The 20293-nt window shown below is 42.3% G+C and overlaps 1 protein-coding gene across 5 annotated transcripts in view; it reads right to left on the bottom strand.

The window, feature by feature from the left end:
- SLC38A6 (solute carrier family 38 member 6) overlaps positions 1-20286 on the bottom strand; it is a 76322-nt gene extending 56036 nt beyond the window's left edge. For 2 of the 5 annotated variants that reach the window (XM_063290447.1, XM_063290446.1), the window contains exons 1-3: positions 20095-20271; positions 18442-18572; positions 16906-16979 (exon numbers count right to left, since the gene is read on the bottom strand). In XM_063290447.1, coding sequence (XP_063146517.1) covers positions 16906-16979; positions 18442-18572; positions 20095-20196 — 307 coding nt within the window. In that variant the 5' untranslated portion in view covers positions 20197-20271. Of the gene's footprint in view, positions 1-16905; positions 16980-18441; positions 18573-20094 lie in introns of those variants that run through there. The other 3 variants (XM_063290448.1, XM_063290450.1, XM_063290449.1) reach the window with 3 other exon arrangements.
- Positions 20287-20293: the final 7 nt, after the last annotated feature.

Here is a 20293-nt window from a genome sequence, read left to right on the forward strand (position 1 = left end):
CACGTTAAGACTCTGTACAGACTACAGGGGGTTAAATGCTGTCTCGATATCAAACAAGTATCCTCTGCCAATAATAAAAGACATGTTAGCACATCTGTCAAAAGGGAAAATCTTCTCAAAGCTGGATTTGCGGGAAGCCTATTTCCGCATCTGCATAAGAGAGGGGGATGAGTGGAAGACTGCTTTTAATTGTCCATTGGGTTCTTTCCAGTATAAGGTCTTACCTTTTGGGTTGGCGGGAGCACCCGGGGTGTTTATGCAACTGATAAATGAAGTGTTACATGACCATTTGTTTAAAGGTGTACCGGTGTATCTGGATGATGTTTTGATTTATACCGAGACTGAGGAAGAGCACGAACGCCTTGTAAGGCAGGTGGTTAACAAATTGAGAAATGCCAAACTTTTTGCTAAACTTTCCAAATGTGAGTTTCATAAAACTCAACTTGACTATTTGGGATATAGGATCTCTGAGAAGGGCATTGAGATGGACCCTGGAAAAATTCAGGCCATTTTGGGGTGGGAGCGCCCACGTACCAGGAGACAACTCCAAAGTTTCCTTGTATTTAGCAATTATTATCGCCAGTTTATCCAGGGATTTCGCTGGATAATGGAAAAAGCCAGGGAGTTTCAGAAAAACATCTATTTCTGTTTTATTGACTATTCTAAGGCCTTTGACTGTGTGGACCATAACAAATTGTGGCAAGTTCTTAGTGGTATGGGGATACCAAGTCATCTTGTATGCCTCCTGAAGAATCTGTATAACGACCAAGTAGCAACAGTAAGAACAGACCACGGAACAACGGACTGGTTTAAGATTGGGAAAGGAGTACGGCAGGGCTGTATCCTCTCACCCTACCTATTCAACTTGTATGCAGAACACATCATGCGACAAGCTGGCCTTGAGGAATCCAAGGCTGGAGTTAAAATCTCTGGAAGAAACATTAACAATCTCAGATATGCAGATGATACCACTTTGATGGCTGAAAGTGAAGAGGAACTGAGGAGCCTTATGATGAAGGTGAAAGAAGAAAGTACAAAAGCTGGCTTGCAGCTAAACCTCAAAAAAACCAAGATTATGGCAACCAGCTTGATTGATAACTGGCAAATAGAGGGAGAAAATGTAGAAGCAGTGAAAGACTTTGTATTCCTAGGTGCAAAGATTACTGCAGATGCTGACTGCAGTCAGGAAATCAGAAGACGCTTAATCCTTGGGAGAAGAGCAATGACAAATCTCGATAAAATAGTTAAGAGCAGAGACATCACACTGACAACAAAGGCCCGCATAGTTAAAGCAATGGTGTTCCCTGTAGTAACATATGGCTGCGAGAGCTGGACCATAAGGAAGGCTGAGCGAAGGAAGATCGATGCTTTTGAACTGTGGTGTTGGAGGAAAATTCTGAGAGTACCTTGGACTGCAAGAAGATCAAACCAGTCCATCCTCCAGGAAATAAAGCCAGACTGCTCACTTGAGGGAATGATATTAAAGGCAAAACTGAAATACTTCGGCCACATAATGAGAAGACAGGACACCCTGGAGAAGATGCTGATGCTAGGGAGAGTGGAAGGCAAAAGGAAGAGGGGCCGACCAAGGGCAAGATGGATGGATGATATTCTAGAGGTGACGGACCCGTCCCTGGGGGAGCTGGGGGTGTTGACGACCGACAGGAAGCTCTGGCGTGGGCTGGTCCATGAAGTCACGAAGAGTCGGAAGCGACTAAACGAATAAACAACAAATCCAGGGATTTGCTGAAATTGCCTTGCCCCTAACTGACTTATTACGTACAAAGGGGTTGGGGGACACGCACAAAGTGAAGAACCCAGGGGCACTGCTAAATTGGACACCTGACTGTCAGGCAGCTTTCGAAAAACTAAAAAGCCCATTCACTGCAGAACCTATTTTGCAGCACCCTGATCCTACTCAACCCTTTGTGGTTCAAGTAGATGCTTCAGATTTTTCAATTGGGGCACTCTTGCTGCAAAAAGATTCTGACAATTATTTGAAGCCTTGTGCTTATTTGTCCAGGAAGTTTTCTAAAACCGAACGGAGGTGGAATGTTTGGGAAAAGGAGGCTTTTGCAGTCAAGGCAGCTTTGGAAGCATGGTGCCACCTCTTAGAGGGGGCTAAATGCTCTTTTGAAGTTTGGACTGACCATAAGAATTTAGAAGCGCTCTGCACCCCGCGGAGACTCAGTCCTAAACAGATTCGCTGGGCTCAATTTTTTAGTCATTTTGATTTTCAGCTGAAGTTTATTCCAGGCAAGAAAAACTTCCTGGCTGATGCTCTTTCCCGCTTACCCCAAGATTCAGTCCAAGTGACTGAGATCGTGGGTACTGTGTGGATGGAGTCCCAGCTGGGTCTGCAAGCTGTCACTCGCAGCCAAACCCATGCGCAGCTGCCTCCAGCCTCGCTTTCGTCGGCTGGGAGGAGGGCGTCGATTCCCTCTCAATTGCAACAACAGTTTCTCCAGGAACTGAAATCCGATACTTGGTTGCAGGCGAACAGAGACAATGTAACTTTTGACAGTGGGTTGGCTTGGAAGCAAAACCGCCTCTATGTGCCTGAACAGTTGCGGGGGGAAATTTTAAACCGTTCTCACGATGATAAAGTGGCTGGGCACTTTGGGTTTGTGAAGACGTTGCACTTGGTGCGGCGCCAGTTTTGGTGGCCCACTCTAAGGCATGATGTAAAAGAATATGTTGCTTCCTGTCCTGTGTGTGCCATGTCAAAATGGAAAAAGGGTAAGCCGCAGGGGCTCTTGCAGCCAGTCACGAGCCCATCCCGCCCTTGGGAAGAGATTTCTACGGATTTCATTGTGGACCTTCCTCCTAGTCAGAAGAAGACTGTGATTTGGGTAGTCAAGGATTATTTTTCCAAGCAAGCCCATTTTATTCCATGTGCTTCTATTCCTTCCACTCCACAATTGGCCCGCCTTTTTCTAATCCACATCTACCGGATCCATGGTAGCCCCTCCCGTTTGGTCACAGACCGCAGGACACAGTTCACTTCCCAATTTTGGAAATCATTTTTGAAACTGGTTGGCACCAAGCAGGCATTGTCCACTGCTTCGCATCCGGAGACTGATGGATCTACAGAGGTTTTAAATTCGACGCTTGAACAATTTTTAAGGGCATTTATAAACTACCAGCAGGACAATTGGGTTGATTTGCTCCCTTTTGCTGAGGTGGCTTACAACAATGCTGTCCATCAGAGCACGGGGCACACCCCTTTTCATGTTGTTTCTGGGAGGGATTTTGTGCCCATTCCGGAGTTGCCACAACCTCCTACCCAGCCCCGTTCTTCTTCTGATTGGGCTGCTCAACTGGCTGATTTGTGGCCAGTGATTCAGCAGGCGTTGGCTGATGCCCAGTCTGCTTACAAATTGCACGCAGACAAACGAAGAGCCCTTCAACCTGATTTTAAAGTTGGGGATCAGGTGTATCTTTCCACCAAGTTAATAAAGTCCCCCCAGCCATCCCGAAAGTTGGCCCCAAAGTTTGTGGGTCCTTTCCCCATTGTTGGGGTTGTCAATCCTGTCACTTTTAAGTTGGATTTGCCTCACAATCTGAAACGTTTGCATCCTGTTTTTCATTGCAGCTTGCTCAAGCCTGTCAGCCACTCCCATTGGCATCCACAGCCTCCCCCTCCTGCTCCAATCATGATTGACGGGCAGCAACATTTTGAGGTGAAGGGGGTACTTGATTCTCGCAGGCTTCATGGCACCCTTCAGTACCTGGTTCGCTGGAAGCATTTCCCCCACCCTGAGTGGGTGTCTGCTCGTGACGTTATCGCTCCTGTTCTAGTTAGACGCTTTCATTTAGCTTACCCTTTGAAACCTGCTCCCTGATGTTTTGTTTTTGGGGGGGCGGTATGTCATGATCCCCGTTTCAATGTGCATAGTACATCGTAACATTTCGCATGTCAACTTGCTGATGCGTGTTTCGGTTGGGAGGGGAGGAGGATTCTTTCTCCTGGGTTTGTTATCTGTATGCAGCTGAATGGAATGTGTTTGGGTTATTTCGTGTGTTCAAGGTTTTCTTCCCAGGACATCAGCAGAAATTGTTACCAGCACCTGCGGTGGGGAATTTGAAACGGTCAGGCGAGGGGAGGGATTACGTTTGCACCGAGGGTTTTTCGTTTGTATTTGGTGCGCTTTTGCTCATTCTTAGCTTTCTCTGTATTTGCATACTATTCTTTAATAAACCAGATATCATTAAGTTCCTGCTTGTGAGTCTGAGTCTATTAGGGTAGGCAATCATTACAGTGTCATCAGCATAGCAGAAATACTGACATTTCTTTCTCCAAATTTAAAACCACACTCAGCTTCCAATCCAGCCACCCTCAATACATATGCATCATATAGGTTGAATAAATAAGGGGAGAATATACAGCCATGTCTCATTCCTTTGCCAGTCCTGGGGCCAGTCTGTTTTGCCATGTTCTGTCCAGCCTATGGTGTAAGAGTTTAATATGAGGACAATGAGATGTTCTTGAATTTCCCTTTTCCTAAGCACAGTCCACGGCCAGACATAGCTAACAAAATCAAAGATCTTTCTACAGTCAACAAAGCATGTGTTGACTTCTTTTTGTTTTCCTTTCACTTTCTCAGTATTTCAGCATGCATCAGAAATAATATCTCTTGCTCCTCAGCCTTTTCTAAAACCAACTTGAACATCTCCTTTTCCATGATCCTAGGCATTATTTTGCTAGTAGGTGAAATTAAGGATATTGTGAGATAGTTTGCACATTCTATTAAGTCTCCTTTCTTTGCCATTGGTATGAAGACTGGCCTCTTCCAATTGTTGGTCACTCTGTCATTTTCCAATTTGCTGTCACAGTTTGGTTAAAACACTTACGGATTCTTCTTCTGTTGCTTTCCATTTTTCCATAGATGTTCCACAAACTCCTGTAGTCTTTTATGTTGAAATCCCTACTGTACAGTATTTTAGTACACTCCTTCCATCTCATTTGAATCAATTACTATCTATCCATTGGCATCCTTTAGCATACCAATTTGAGATAGTTTGAAAAAAGTTGTCATGTTTTTGCTTCTATCTTTGATATTTTTATAGATATTGAAACTGCTCCATATCTTTTCTAACAACTTTCTGAAATTCTTCATTAAATTCCTTCTTGAGATCTTTGTCTTTCTTGGCTTTGGCTTCTTGGTAGTTTCCATAATCTCTTGTGACATCTAGTTTGCTTTCTTCTGTTTCATGATCTTTAGCAGTCTCTTTTCACAGTCTTCCTTAACAACTTCCTTGATTTCATTCCACAGTTTCTCTGGTTCTGTATGAGTGAAATTCAGGACTTCCTAGAGATTTCAGATGTTCTCCTTGAAAATGGTAGGTATGTGCACAAGATCATATCATGCAAACCTGATGAGTTTGTTCATCTGCTTTAGTTTGGCACTTGCCCATGAGCAGTTCACGATCTGTTTTATGATCAGCCTCAGGCAATGTGTTTGCTGATACAACTGAGCTTTTCCACCTCCTTGTACCAATAATATAGCCAGTTTAATTTCTGTGTGCTTCCTCTGGCAATGTCCATATATGTAGGGGTCATTTGAAGAATGTGTTAGCAGTGAAGAAATAATTGGATTGGCAGAAACTGATTTAAGTAATTCCTCTGCTTCATTTCTGTTTTCTAGGCCATACAATCCAACTATATTTTCTTCCATACTATTTCCAACTTTGGCATTCCTGTCTCCAACTACAAAGCAGCAAATCTTGTTTGCACGTTCTGTCAATTTCAGATTGATGACAAAACTTGTCAACCTCCTCTTCTGCTGCATCAGTGGTTAGACATAAACTTGGATAACCATCATATTAAAGGACTGTCCAAAAGGTCTAGTTGATATTATCAGGTCATTGACTGCATTGTACCCGAGAATTTTCTTTGCTATATATATAGCAAATACATATATCCCTCCTGTCTCTGAAAACAATGTTTCTTTTTGTTCAGAATAATAAACCTTCTGACTGAAAGTGTCAAATTCCATCCATTTTAATTCGTTGATGCCTAAGATATCATGTGTAGTTGATTCATTTCACTTTGCACTGTGTTGAGCTTTCCCATGTTCATGCTTCTTACATTCCATGTTCCAGTTCAATTTTGTCTTTGAAGCTTCAGATTTTCTTTTCTTGTATGTCAACTTCATCAACTAGACATTCAGAAGGCTTTAATCTAGCCTTGTCATAAACACCATTAGTACTCTGAAAGATCCTTACCTCTTCTTCGGTAGCATTGAGTGCCATTTAATCTGGAGGGCCTATCATTCGGCACCATATCATCAATCACTTTATGTTGTCTATCCATGTATTTTTCTTGGTAAAATACAAAAGTGATTTAGCATTATCTTCTGCTGCACAGTATGAAATGATGCTTTTGTTATTGTCAGTAAAGTGATCATCTGCCTTCAGCATCTTCTTCTGCTTCATCCTAATACAGGTGCCTGCTTGCTTTAGCTGGGCAGTTGGGTGACCTTCACACCTTGGGTAACCCTGGTGGTACTATATACTCTTGGCATACACTCCCAGCATTCTTCAGTCATCCCTCCCAAGAATGCCTGTCAGTATGAAGCAGAATAGCAGGACTTGGGGGAACCATTGGCAATAGTTAATCCCAACTCCTTAGATTCAAGATAGTCCCCTAAATATCTCTTATTGTACTGTATTGCCAATGTCATCCAGTTCAGAGCTAATAAGAGCAACTTTGCCTTCACCATGCCTAGCATAGTTGGCCACAAAGGAAAGGAGGTTTACAACCAAGCCACGCCTTTAGTTGAATGGCAACTTGAGGAAGCAATGCTGGTGCTAATGAAAGTGCCCTTTGTTGCCCTATTACCTAGTAGACACAATTATATGCTTGTACCCATGATTGGTCATATTTGCTGTGACATTTCTGAATTTCTAAAGACCATGAAATCTATTTCCTAGTAGCAAGTAACATTTCTACTACTGATTATTACCTGTCCCCTAGAAATATACACATACACACACAGATTCCTGTAGGGCCTCTAGTGGACGCTAATTAAAAAACGAGCAGAGACCCAATGAATAATCAGTTAAAGATATATGAAGACAATATTGGAAGGGAATTTTCAACTGGCTCAGAGTTCAGATGAAAGGAAACAGACACTTTTTAAAAAAAATTCCAAAAGATGGACCTAAGTTCTCTGGACTTCATTCTACTAACATCACATTCATACTTCCACAAAAGACATGCCCCTCTATGTTTATCAATTTTTTAACATATCTCCACTTGTACATCTATAAAATTCTCAAATTCAGGTGAAAGATTGCCTTTGAGACACTGAGTATGAAACACTGACTTTGCAATGTAAATGACATGTAGCCAGCCAGTATTATGTTTAGCTCATTTCTGCTCCAGGCCAGCAGATATAATTTCCTTTCAATTAAATTCTAAAGAAAAGTCATACTGAGGTGGAATTGGAATTAGGGTCAAGGAAACAACAAAGAACTAAAGCCCTTTCATCAGGCAATTGTCTATTGCAAGTAAGCTATCTGTTGCAAGTGTGGTATGTGGGAAAGAGCCGAACGGGCAGATAAGAAACAAGAATGTATGTGTATTCTGTAGCAACTAGGTGAGAAAAGATAAGGACGGGGAGGAAGCTCACCAGCTCCTCCCGGCTTGTTTCACACGGCTTGCTTTTGTAGTTATATCATATAACTCTAAGTTGACACTTAGTCTATGCTGTATAATCACCCAATGGGGGGGTATAAAAGAAGTAGGACCCCGAACCTTCGGGGTTCAGAATTTGAAGCATGAGCTTGTCTGAACCTATGCGCATATTAAACTCTTTTCCTGAATGAAGACCCGAGCGTCCTAGTCTTCATTTCTACAACAATTTTGGCGACCCAGATGGGACTGCTTGAGGGCGATTTTTCGCTGGAACGGGAGGAACCCCAAGGCATTGAGCCGCCGCCTGGAGTCGATGCCTAGGCGCCGCAGGAGAGTTCTCCTGAAGGTCTCGACCGAGTCGATGGTTCGGTCCTGGGGATACCTCCTCCCGATTCCAAGAACCCTTCATGACAAGGAAAAGAGAGGTCTGAATGGAGAGCCGGCCGGCGTGGTGCAAATGACAGGCTGAATGAACGTGGAACCAAGATAACTGAGGCAAGTATATACTTAAACTAAGGGGTACCTATCCTGCTTGAGGATAGAAGAGGTACCTATCCTGCTTGAGGATAGAAGAGGTGCCTATCCTGCTTGAGGATAGAAGAGGTGCCTATCCCGCTTGAGGATAGAAGAGGGGGCCCGTACACCCCCCTGGACTCGGGCCGGCGTGCCTAATGAAGTCCATGTAGGTTGTGTGGGAGGTTAAACAGTCGCAGTTCCTGGTGGCAGCCGTTGAGAGTCCGGTGCCACAGGTCGGCTGTAGTGTGTGCAGAACCCAGGGAGGGCACACTAATAGAAACAGATAGGGCCGGCGTGCCCAAGTCTGTGTAGGTTGTGTGGGTGGTTAAACAGTCGCAGTTCCTGGTGGTAGCCGTTGAGAGTCCGGTGCCACAGGTCGGCTGTAGTGTGTGCAGAACCCAGGGAGGGCACACTAATAGAAACAGATAGGGCCGGCGTGCCCAAGTCTGTGTAGGTTGTGTGGGTGGTTAAACAGTCGCAGTTCCTGGTGGTAGCCGTTGAGAGTCCGGTGCCACAGGTCGGCTGTAGTGTGTAAGAAACCCAGGGAGGGAACCCTAGGAGAAAAACATAGGTCCGAGAAACCCTTTTTCACGCAAATACCGTCATCCCTAGTCTTTAAAGACAGCCAGCGATTGCTGGGAGACTGGACGGGAAGTTAGTGGTCTTTAAAGAGAGCCAGCGTCTGCTGGGAGACCAGTTCCAAAGGGCGGTGAAGTTTGCAGAGAAGAAGGGGGGTGACTGGATTGCCCCGAACCTAAGGTTGTAGAAGAAAATAGAAGAAAATGGGGGGGAGGAAGTGGCACCTCCGACACCCCACTGAAGTGTATGGTGAGAAACTTTTCTGATACTTTTGGGTGGAGATTATGGAGATCCCCTGGCTGACCCAGACACTGAAGATTTTTTTGTAGAAATGAGTGGCCCACCTTCGGGGTCGGCTGGCCAGAAGAGGGGACATTCAATTCTAATGTTATTAGTAAAGTCCATCAGAAGGTGACCAAAGATGGACATTGGGATCAGTTTCAGTGCATAGATCAGTGGCGATTCGCTGTAAAGCGGAGACCCACATGGCTGGTTCAATGTGTTAGGTTGAGGTCGGACTTTAAAATTAGCCAGCGCCTGCTGGGAGGCCGGCCCGGTTTTACCCCCTCGACAGTCAGAGGCTTAAAATTGCTGAAAAGCAAATCCAGCGAGGCTGGAGTGCTCTACCTTGGGGGGGGGTAAAAACAATAAGAAGGTCAAGAGAGGGCTGTACTGATCAGGGATCAGGGTGAGGGAAGGCAGTAATCAATATGGGCAACAATAAAAGTTCCAAAAGGAAGGTTTCCCTTCCAGAATTACCTAGAAACATACCTAAGGAGTGTCCGCTTGGACTCTTGTTGAGAAATTGGGAAAAGGAAACTTATAAGAAAATGGTAAACAATGGCAATTGGGGAAAAGAAAAAAGAAAAAAAAAAGGGGGTGAGACCTGTGGGGAGACCTAGTAATTAGAATTGAAAAGTTAATAGTTTTTATTTTATTTTATTTGTTGAGGGAAATGGTGCAGAGAGTCTGTGTGTGTGCTCATGTATGTGTATGTGGCATGGGCATCTGTCCTGAGCTGAGGAGAGAAAAGCTATGTGAGCTTGTCCCTTAAGGAGTTAAATGTGAGTCTGTCCCTTTATAGAACTGAATTCCTCCGCAGTAAAAGGGGAATGCGTCAAGTTTTTGGAAATCCATAGCTCTGGCCAGGCTGCGGGTCTTCCAAATTTTTGGCTATGCAATCCCGTCTGTTATTTGCTGTGAATGGAGGGACATGGGATTTGATTGTGCCATGTATTCAGTGCTGTGAGTAGGTGACCACTTTAATTTGTGTGGAAGGGAATTGAGTAAAAGTGAATTAAATAAAGTGAAGGAGAAATAAGAATTAACTTGTGATGTTGAGATGACTTGAGAGAAAGAATGCCTATGGGGTGGTACACAATTTTGGAAAAATATGGTTAGAGAGGGGACTAAAGGGAAATAAGTTTTTCCCTGTAATAACACCACACTTACAGGAGCTTAAGTAAAGTTATCCTAACCCCAGAGGAAGAAGCAAGCTGGATTACCCATGGGGCAATAACAATAAACTAATGTTGCCAGAAGGGATAGAAATAGTAACTAAACCAATTATGCAAAGGGTATACCAAAGGTCACACTGAGGAACACAAGCCTTGTGTTTTGGGTTGTTTGCTTAATTCGAATTTGGAAACGAGAGCTGAGGATTGGCAACTGTATGTGGATGGAAGGTTGGATGGATGAAGTGTCAGTGATTTAGTTGAGAGTCTGTGGATTGGATTGATGCAAACCCACAATCCAAGGTGACAAGATATTCAGACTTTGTTATCAGTCTTCCCAACACTGGAGGAACAGAGGATGGTTATTGAAATAGGACAGAAAAGGGAAAGGTTGGGAGGATATTCTGGCAGAGCCCATAAATGAACAGGGTGTTTGCAGGGCAACCCCAGGAGGAAGAGAGAAAAAAAAAGAAAGATGAAATGCCTTGTTTTTAACTCAAGGTTTGCGGCCCCAAAGAGGGGGAGGCAGGGGAATTCTCGGAAGATTGGTCGAGGAGGTATTCCATGGGATGGAGAGCTCGGGAAACAGACAGGCACGAAAAGGACCTGGAGAGACACAGGCTCTCTGGGAAGGGAGTTGAGTTGAATCACAATAGGGTAGTTGAGTGTGGATTGTCTCCAATAGGCATGGGAGCGGCTAGATTCATCTTGATGGGAGCTATCGCCCTTTTAATAAAGCATTCCTTTCTCCTGGCTGAGAGGCAGGGAGGAAGAGCTTCTGTGTTCCTGCAGGGCTGTGATGGATTGCATGTGGCAACAGCCTGTTGAGGCATTGGTGTGCAGTTTTCTTTTTGAGAGCATTTGTTTGTCTCAATGTGCGCGTACATGTAAGGTTGAGAAACTGTTTTGAGTTGTGAAAAGAGAGTTGAGAAATTATGTGAGTCTATTCCTTAGGAGGCTGCAGGTTCTGGCCATGCCTGCATCCACCATTAATTCTGGTTTTGTGTGTGTGTGTTGTGATTTGTGTAATTTGAATGCATATTATGGGAAAGTTGAAAGGTTTTTGTCGATCCTTTCCCACTTTTTTAATTGTTTGAGGAGTATGTGTGTTTCATTATTTGCCCAATCTCACCCAAACTCCCCCCTTCAGTCTGCCTCTTGCCTGCTTGTTACAGGCTTGAGGATCCAGATGAGGGGACAGAAGGGTGACAGAGGGGAGGGGCAATGCTTTTACAGAAGATCCTTTACTCCCCCATCTTTTAGGATTCTTCCTTTTACAATACCTTTACACACACCGGGGACAATCTCTTAAGTTTCAGAGATTTCTCTTTCTGCTGTAGAAGGAAATGATTACTCTTCTTGTGAAAAGGGGGGGAATGTGGGCAGTTTCAGAGAAGCAATGACTCAGAGAAGGGGGGGGCACCCCTTTGCTCTTACAGCTCCACTCTGCTCTGCCCCTGGCATTCCAGTTTTAGAAAAGTGTGTGTGTTTTTATAAATTTTATATGGATTAAATTTTAATCCCTCCTCAACATGGCACATGATGATAAAAACAGGAGAGGGAGAAAAAAAAAAAAATTTTTTTTTGGACAACATATGGTTTTAGTAGAGCTTCCATGGACTGGTATGATCTATCTGAGTTTTGTTTTTGTTTTTTGTTTTAACAATTTTGACTATGGAAACAGTCCAAACACTAGATAAACTCTTATGTCAATGCTTTCTTGTTTTTCTAGTTTTACAAGTTTTGATTTTAGGGAAGTTATTGGGGAATTAAATATTGGCAACTGAAATATAATATTGTTATCATTGAAAAAAAAAATGACTTTAAGTCATTATATATATATTAAAATTAGAGGTTTGGCTGTAAAAGTCTTGACCCAATTTTGGGGGTTTTGAAAGAGACTTGTTGTTTAAGCAATTGGGTCAGCCTACTTACTTAGGGTGGCATTTTGCTAGGGCAAGAAAATTAGTTTTATCCAAAGTAGTGCTTAGATATATCCAAAACTACACCTACCAATCTAGTCACATGGGACAAACACTTTAGGGGTTGTGTGTCTAGAATATTTATTTGTCCTGGAATCTTTTTGAAAGCCAAACAGGTGTGTGTGAGAGATGTGTGATATGCCAAAAGGACAACCCAAAGACCAACCAGGTTCAACTCCAGGGGAACCTCCAAAGGGGGGTGGCCCTGGGGTGAACTGTTTCTTAGAATGGGTGAAAGGCTTTCTTTATAGGCTAAAAAGACGCTTGGAGGGGCTAGGACCAAAGGCAGGATTAACATGGACACAGGCCTTTTTAGTGACAATACTAAGTCTCTGGATTGCTCCTAAGAACAGACTAGCAGTCAGTCCATTTGAGATGGGTGACTCTATCTTGGAATTCTTAGTGGAGAAGTAGGAGACATGCATGCCATGGGGAAGAAATTTGTCTGCAAGCATTTGAAACAGTTATCTGCGCAAGTCTTGTCCTTGTCTCCCTATCTACAGGAACACAGAGTCCAACTGTTGGAACAGCAGACGCATCCTTTTAAGTCTGGAAATCGAGTTAAACCAGACGGAGGGGAGTCAGCAACTGAGTTGGGAGAAACCCTAAAGAAGACACTGGTGTTGCCAAATACTGCTGGACACTGGACTGTGCAGAAAAAGAAAAAAAAATGCGCCTGAACTTTTTTGTCTAATACCTTGTAGTTTTGATGACCATACGGGTCCCTGAACCTGGAAAAGAGAGTCACAGGGTTCAAGGGAAGCTTTGAAGATGCACTCAATTTAGAACAATAGGGAATTTATATTTTCATATGAAAAGGTATTAAGATACAATTCTGAAATCCAGCCTACCTGTAGTATGGAACTATGGTTAATCCACTGCTTTGGATTTGTTAGCCTTATAGGCTGGCGCCTGAGTCACGAGTGGACTGATGAACAACTATTGAAGGAGGGTGAAAAATTTAACACCTTAATAGCTTTAACTCAGAAAATAGCTTGTCAGGCTAAATATCTTAATTGCTGGTTGTGTGGGTTGACAACTCTTCATGGTGGACATGGATTTAGAAAAGGCTAATGGGCTCTTAAAGAGGGCAGTGGCAAAATTGGCTCAGGAGGCGAAATTGAGGTGGCCCCAGGCCTTGCCAATTGCTCTCCTGAGAATAAGTATTCAGACATCCGAAAGACTGGGGCTCTCCCCTTTTGAGATAATATAAAGTCTTACGGGGGAAGAGAAAGCTCCAGCTTTAGGTTTGCCAACCTCAAGAAGCCTTTTGTTTTGTTTTGTTTTGTTTTGTTTGCTTCCGAAAACAAAGGGGTTGCAAATGGGGTACTAACTCAGAAATTGGGAAATTGAAAACGGCCTGTGGCAAACTTCTCTAAGCAGCTGAAGCACAAGGCTGGCCAGCTTGCTTTTGAGCAGCAGCTAAGTGGCCATTCCATTTACTCTTGCATTTAAAAGGGGTACTTTAAAACCCAGAAGGAATGAGAGAGATGCACCGGGAGGATCATTTGACAGTGAAGTATGTGTAGACGGGGTGGAAGTGCCTAGGGGAGTGCCGGATGAGGTCAGGGCTAGAGGCCAAATTTTGGTGGGATTTGAATCCTTTCTGTTTTGGTGGGTGACGGTCCACGGGGATGTGGATTGGATCAACTACATCTATTGTGGCCAACAGGGGTTCATGAACTGTACCGGAGATGTTGTGAAGGGTATTGCAGAATGGTTGGATGCCACTAGTGGGGTGGCCTGGGAGAGTGGAATGGCATTGGATGTGCTGTTGGTGGAGAAAGGGGGAGTCTGTATGGTGCTGGGGGGGAGCTGTTGTGCCTTTATTCCGGGCAGCACAGCCCCCGATGGAACTGTTGCTCGGGCCTTGCAGGGTCTGGCTGCACTGTCTGGGGAGTTGATACTCAAGGATATCTAGAGGCAAGAAACATTTTACAACAATTCGAGTTACAAATTGAACAAACTGATAAAGATTAAAAGGGGGGAATTGTAAGGTATAGAAAAATACAATTTGTAAATAAGGAAGATCTCTCTCTATATATCCATATAAAGCAATATCATATAGATCTTGGTTGCGGGAGATTTTAAGGTGTAAATACTAATATTAGCTAATAGCAAAGGACCAGGGGAAGTGGCACGTATGCCCAACAGCTGATCCTCTTAGGATTGAAATCTTTAAGAACTCACCACCAGGAAACGGGGAAGTTTTACTGCATCCCACTGCTGGGTCACCCCCGGAAGCTGACCCTCTACGCACTGGAGAAGCTGTGGATAATCGTCACCCTGGTGACTCTGGTGGGGGGGAATGAGGGGAATTAAGGGGAACACTTTTTGCATTACAAATTTTGGTAGATGGGAGTGTGTGGAAAATCTAATCTGTCAAATTGTTGCATTGAAATAGATGAAAGTGGAAAAGTGGTACAAGAAATCACAGATAGGATGGTGAAACTAGCCCACGTACCTGTACAGACCTGGAAGGGACTACATTTGGGAGATGTTTTTGGGGAATGGTTCCCAAAGCTACCAGGACTCCAGGCTATCGTAGCCCTAATTGGATTGATCGCTGTGGGGTGTGTGATACTGCCCTGTGCGATCACCAACAGTATCTCACTATTGGCAAAAAGGAGGCTACCTCACAAGTCCTGGCCATGTGGGAATATCAGTCTATCCCCAATGATAACCTTAGTGAAAGTAATCTGCCCTGAAAAGGCTGAATACTTTCAAAGGGGGGAATGAGGTGGAATTGGAATTAGGGTCAAGGAAACAACAAAGAACTAAAGCCCTTTCATCAGGCAATTGTCTATTGCAAGTAAGCTATCTGTTGCAAGTGTGGTATGTGGGAAAGAGCCGAACGGGCAGATAAGAAACAAGAATGTATGTGTATTCTGTAGCAACTAGGTGAGAAAAGATAAGGACGGGGAGGAAGCTCACCAGCTCCTCCCGGCTTGTTTCACACGGCTTGCTTTTGTAGTTATATCATATAACTCTAAGTTGACACTTAGTCTATGCTGTATAATCACCCAATGGGGGGGTATAAAAGAAGTAGGACCCCGAACCTTCGGGGTTCAGAATTTGAAGCATGAGCTTGTCTGAACCTATGCGCATATTAAACTCTTTTCCTGAATGAAGACCCGAGCGTCCTAGTCTTCATTTCTACAACAATACAACTAAAGATGTTATATTTTCCAAATGCAGCAAATCCTGTTTTAAGGATCATCCAAGTTATATAAAGGAGTTCTAAAGCATGTGCATAAACCTATCCCCTCACTGAATGAATATATTAAATAAGAATAAAATTCAGAACTTGTACTTAGAAATATTCCAGAAATAGATTTAAAACAAAATACTTATCTTGATTTATAAATCACAAATGTTCAAGGCATGTAATAAACATAGGAACAATATAAAAACAATTTTAAAATATAACAGTAAAATAAAATGAGAAAAATAGCAGATGAAAATTGGAAATTGCAGATGTAACTTAGAATTAGACTAAGCAAGATGGCTGTACTTTGGGGGACAAAGAAACATAAAAAGGCATTGCTCCCAAAAGCATTCTAGAGCAAGAGAAATAAAAAGGCATTTGTTTATTTATTTATATTTATATTTCACATTTCGTCACCGCCCCTGTCACTCAAAGAGTGACTCTGGGCGGTTTACCATAAAATTAAGATAAACACAGATTAAAATACAATAAAAACAGTATTTTTAAATAAAATATAAATATAAAATCCAAGATGGAAATATTAAAATATTAAATATATTATATTGCCTCTAAGGACAATGCATTTTTCATCAGATTAACCATGTATAATCAGCATTAATAATTTATAGGCTTGGTAATTGTGATCAACATTCAGACAAACTATGTGGAATTCTTAGAATATTTAAATAATTTAGCACAACTTTTTAAAGTATAATTTTCAAACTATATCTGCGGAGATGTAAAGATAAAGAATCTATCAAGCCATGTTAATCTCCTGATAACTACACAGATGTATCCATATAGTTTTTTCGGCAACAATAATGATGTAATTTGCCACTGTCGTCTTCTGATTGTTTTTACTTTCCAGTGAATTCCAATAGACTAGTATTGAACACAAATGGGCTTTTACATCTAAGAACATGTTCCAAAGCCTTTTACTACACAATGAGTTCTTTGAGCAATTTTCCTCATCTGACAAGCCCACATGGAAAGGGTTCCTTGAAGTAGAGGAGAAAGTTTGAATAATACAGGGTGGACAATGTGATGCACATGGGCATCAATGTGCCTACCACTCTTCTATGTGGCGTTAGAAGAACAGCTAATTCAATTTTAAAAATAATTAAATTTTTGAAAGAAATCCAGTTAAATCCTACAAAGTTACCTCTGCAATCTCTCATTAGAATGCTGATTTAGATTTAGACATCTTTACCTGAAATACTGTAGTATCTCATGCAAAACTCTCAACATCTCACAAAATCTTGCAATCTTACACAGTTTTGCTCACTTGTCAATTGTACGTACACACACACAGGTTTTTCCAACAGTATCACCATCTAAAAAGACTGCTGACCCTAGTACTAATATCTTACAAGGCTAAACATTCTTTGCCTGTACTGCACAGATTATACTAGGGGTGTGGCCAATAAAATATAGTTTGTAAAATCATATTTCTACTTTGCCCCCACTAATGGCTCATGAGGTTTTATACATAGCTCCTTAAAACTGTATAGCATTTTCACTTACCAGTGTAAATGCACATACTAAGCAGCAGAAATATAGAATAAGATGCAAGGGTAGCAACAATTAACAGCAACACACTAGGACAAAAAGAGAAATAATGAATGTCTTTTTTTAATCATTGTTTCCCATTAAAATGGAGAGTTGAGAAGCTACATTTTCCCCAAAACCACCAAGAACAAAAAGAATCATAAGACATATTTCCTCATTTTATATTTTAAACAGATAGAATATGATGTAGAAGACTCCTGGTTACTTTTTCCATGTTCTGCTTTTTCTGACTTTTCTCTAATACTAAACTTAGAAATGTTCATGACTCATTCCAATCTAGCAAAAATAACAAACCCTTTGTTACAATATACACTTTGGTAACATTTAAAGTCACTAATGTATTTTATCTTTGTCTGTGATGAGCAGATATTACCAATGAGCAGAGGAACAATAAATTTCAACTACATGTTTGCTCGCTGATCATCACAGGATCTGGCTCTAGCTGGGTAAACCTGGAGTTTGCAAAGTGAAACACAATTCCCAAGCCAAAAAAACAGTGTTTCCAATATACATCCATCAAAACAGACATTTGTGCTATTTGGACACATAATTGAGCACTGATATACCAAAATCTGAATTTTTACATAGGTAATTACAGAACTTAACTTTGAATAATTTTTCAGTAAATAGAGTAAGAAGAAAGAGGGACTTTTCTGCATGACGAAGGCTCCAGATAAAATGCTTGGCATTTCTGGTTAGAAGCCTGAAGGCCCTCCATCAGTCACAAAGGATAGTACTTGGGCCAGCACCACCTAATCAGACTAGATTTATTCATTGCACTAAATTTCAGTGTGATTGGTTTGCTGTTATTTTAGGGGGAAAGTTATGATTATTTGATATATCTGCAAGGCTGAATTGACTCATTTAATGAACCATTCTTGAACAAACCAAAGTTTAAGCATGATGTGGGAATACAATACCGATACCAGAACTACAGATGCAGACTATAGGACTTCTGATACAATAAATCTCTACACCAATTCAGACTGTAGATAGGAGATTCCACTGCACTGATTCAATTTCCATTTAATGTATACACAGAAACAGCAACTTTATCTAAGTCAGAATATCTTGCTCAGTGTTTGCGATGACAAGCTCTCTGAAGCTTTAAACAAGTCTTTCCCATCTCTAGCTGGAGACGCTGAGAACTGAGCCTCAGGCCTTTTGCATGGAAAGCTTGTATTTTATTATCAAGGTATAGCTTTCTCCACAGTATTTTCTTTTGACTTTGTAGAGGCATTAAAAATGACATTCTGTACTTGATATCATTAGTGCTTCCCAATATACTATCTCATTAGAGACTGAGTTAAAGAGAGGAAGGACCTGGAATTTAACATAATTGGCCCTTCTCTCATCCTCCTCATTCAGTTTTGTTATTTAAAAAAAATCAGTTTTACTTTAGAAAAATCTCAACCCTTAAGGTAAGCTTGAATATAGAGCACAATAAAGTTTTCAATCTACTCAAAATTAGAACTGATATTAAAAACATACCTAAATCCAATGATCCCTGTCTTGGACATGACATACGCCAAACTAAGAATCCCACTTCCCATGATAGCATTCATTAAATTAAATACAGAGAAGCCAAAGGAGGTACCAGTTGATGCATGATTCAGCGGTGTCTGCAAATATTAGAATCAAATATATTGTTACATTGTGATCTCTTAATCTAGGTTTAACAGTCCTTCAAGGTCAAACCAAGTATGGATATACAAAACCATTTAATTAACAGGCACAGATTCTCAATAAACTTAAATCATACAAATGTTTTAAAATCTGCTATGGCTATTATAATGGGAGGCGATTTGGAATACGCATTTATATTACAACATAGCCTGAAGATTCAAAGTAGCTAATAAGAGTTTTGAATGAAACAGTTCCAAAGGTCTATGAAAACATTTGTAGTATATGCCATATACATACATGGATGCATTTGTGCTGCATGGCTTTATGAAGATACATTTGTGATATTCGTGGAGCAAATTCGTGTTGCAAAAGGCATGTCTAATATCACTGTGGATGAGCAAGAATATCTACCCATTCTATGGATTGCACAGGGTTGGAAAGTTCTAGGAGAAATTACCATGTAGAATCTTCATATACCCATTGAACAGATCAGAAAGTCATAAGGGGGGGCAATCTGTTGCATTATTTGCTTCTGTTAATAGAGTGCTTTTGGTGAGGCTTTAAGATGCTGTGGAATGTAAGTTTGGTGGTAATATGGGATGCTTTTTTTCCCCTCCTTTAAAACTAAGTTCTCCAGTGCCTAGATTTTTTTTAAAGTGCCTTTAAGTCAATCTTGACTCCTGGCAACTGCCTGGCCAAAATCCACGCACTTTTCTTACAACATTTTCAGAAGTGATTTCCCACTGCTGCCTTCTTCCTAGGGCTGAGGGTGACTGGCCCAAGGTCACCCAATTGTCTTTGTGCCTAAGGCAGGACTAGAATTCACAGTCTCCCCAGCTTCTAGCCTGGTTCCTTATCCACTACACCAAATTGGCTCCCAGGGCCTAGACTATCCTTTTCCAATTTGGGGGCCACTGGAATTGTAGTCTAACACATTTGGAAGGGAGGCTGCCTTGGAGACTTAGGGGCAAAGGGGCTTGTGTCCATTCCATGAGGCAGCATGGCTTCACATACTAACAAGGTTACAATAGAAATGGCAATCACATCATACGACTTCTTCACCCTGACTCACCCTGGATGTTTTTCACCTTTGTGTTCAAATGCATAACTGCATCTGTACATTTGGAGATATTAAGCTTGCTAAGGCTTATCTTTGTTGGTTTCTTGTGGCTCAGCACTGTTGCGTGAGCCCAGCCCAGTTGGTTAGCCCAGTGTTCCACAAGCTTGGCAACTCTAAGATGTGGGGACCTCAACTCCCAGAATTCATGGGAGCATGCTGGCTGGGAAATTCTGGGAGCTGAGGTCCCCACATCTTAGAGTTGCTAAGGTTGAGAAACACTGGGCTACCCTGTGGCTCAATGTATTAAGCGAACCCAGAAAATGAGTTAATTTAGGAACTGGGTTAAGTGCGGTTCCTGCCAGTCGGACAGCGGCAGAGGGAGAGAAAGGGAAGCCCTGCAGGGCTGCCTGCGAAAGCCGCGTCCCCGCACCCCGAAAGCCCCCAAGCACGACACGCACCGTGTCCTGGGGCGAGAGGAGTGGGGCACCCTCTTCCAAGTCCTGAGCCGACAAATACCACCCCGGCTCGGAATTGACTCTGCAGACCGGCGGCTGCTCCATGGCGCGCTGGGAGAGCAAGGGCTGGAATAACAAGACCCGCCGCAGCCTTCCAGTCAGCCGGTGCTCACGATCGGCGGCCCGAAGTGGAGAAGGCGGT

The sequence above is a fragment of the Candoia aspera genome, chromosome 1 (assembly GCF_035149785.1).
Source record: "Candoia aspera isolate rCanAsp1 chromosome 1, rCanAsp1.hap2, whole genome shotgun sequence".
In the NCBI taxonomy this organism is placed as follows: domain Eukaryota; kingdom Metazoa; phylum Chordata; class Lepidosauria; order Squamata; family Boidae; genus Candoia; species Candoia aspera.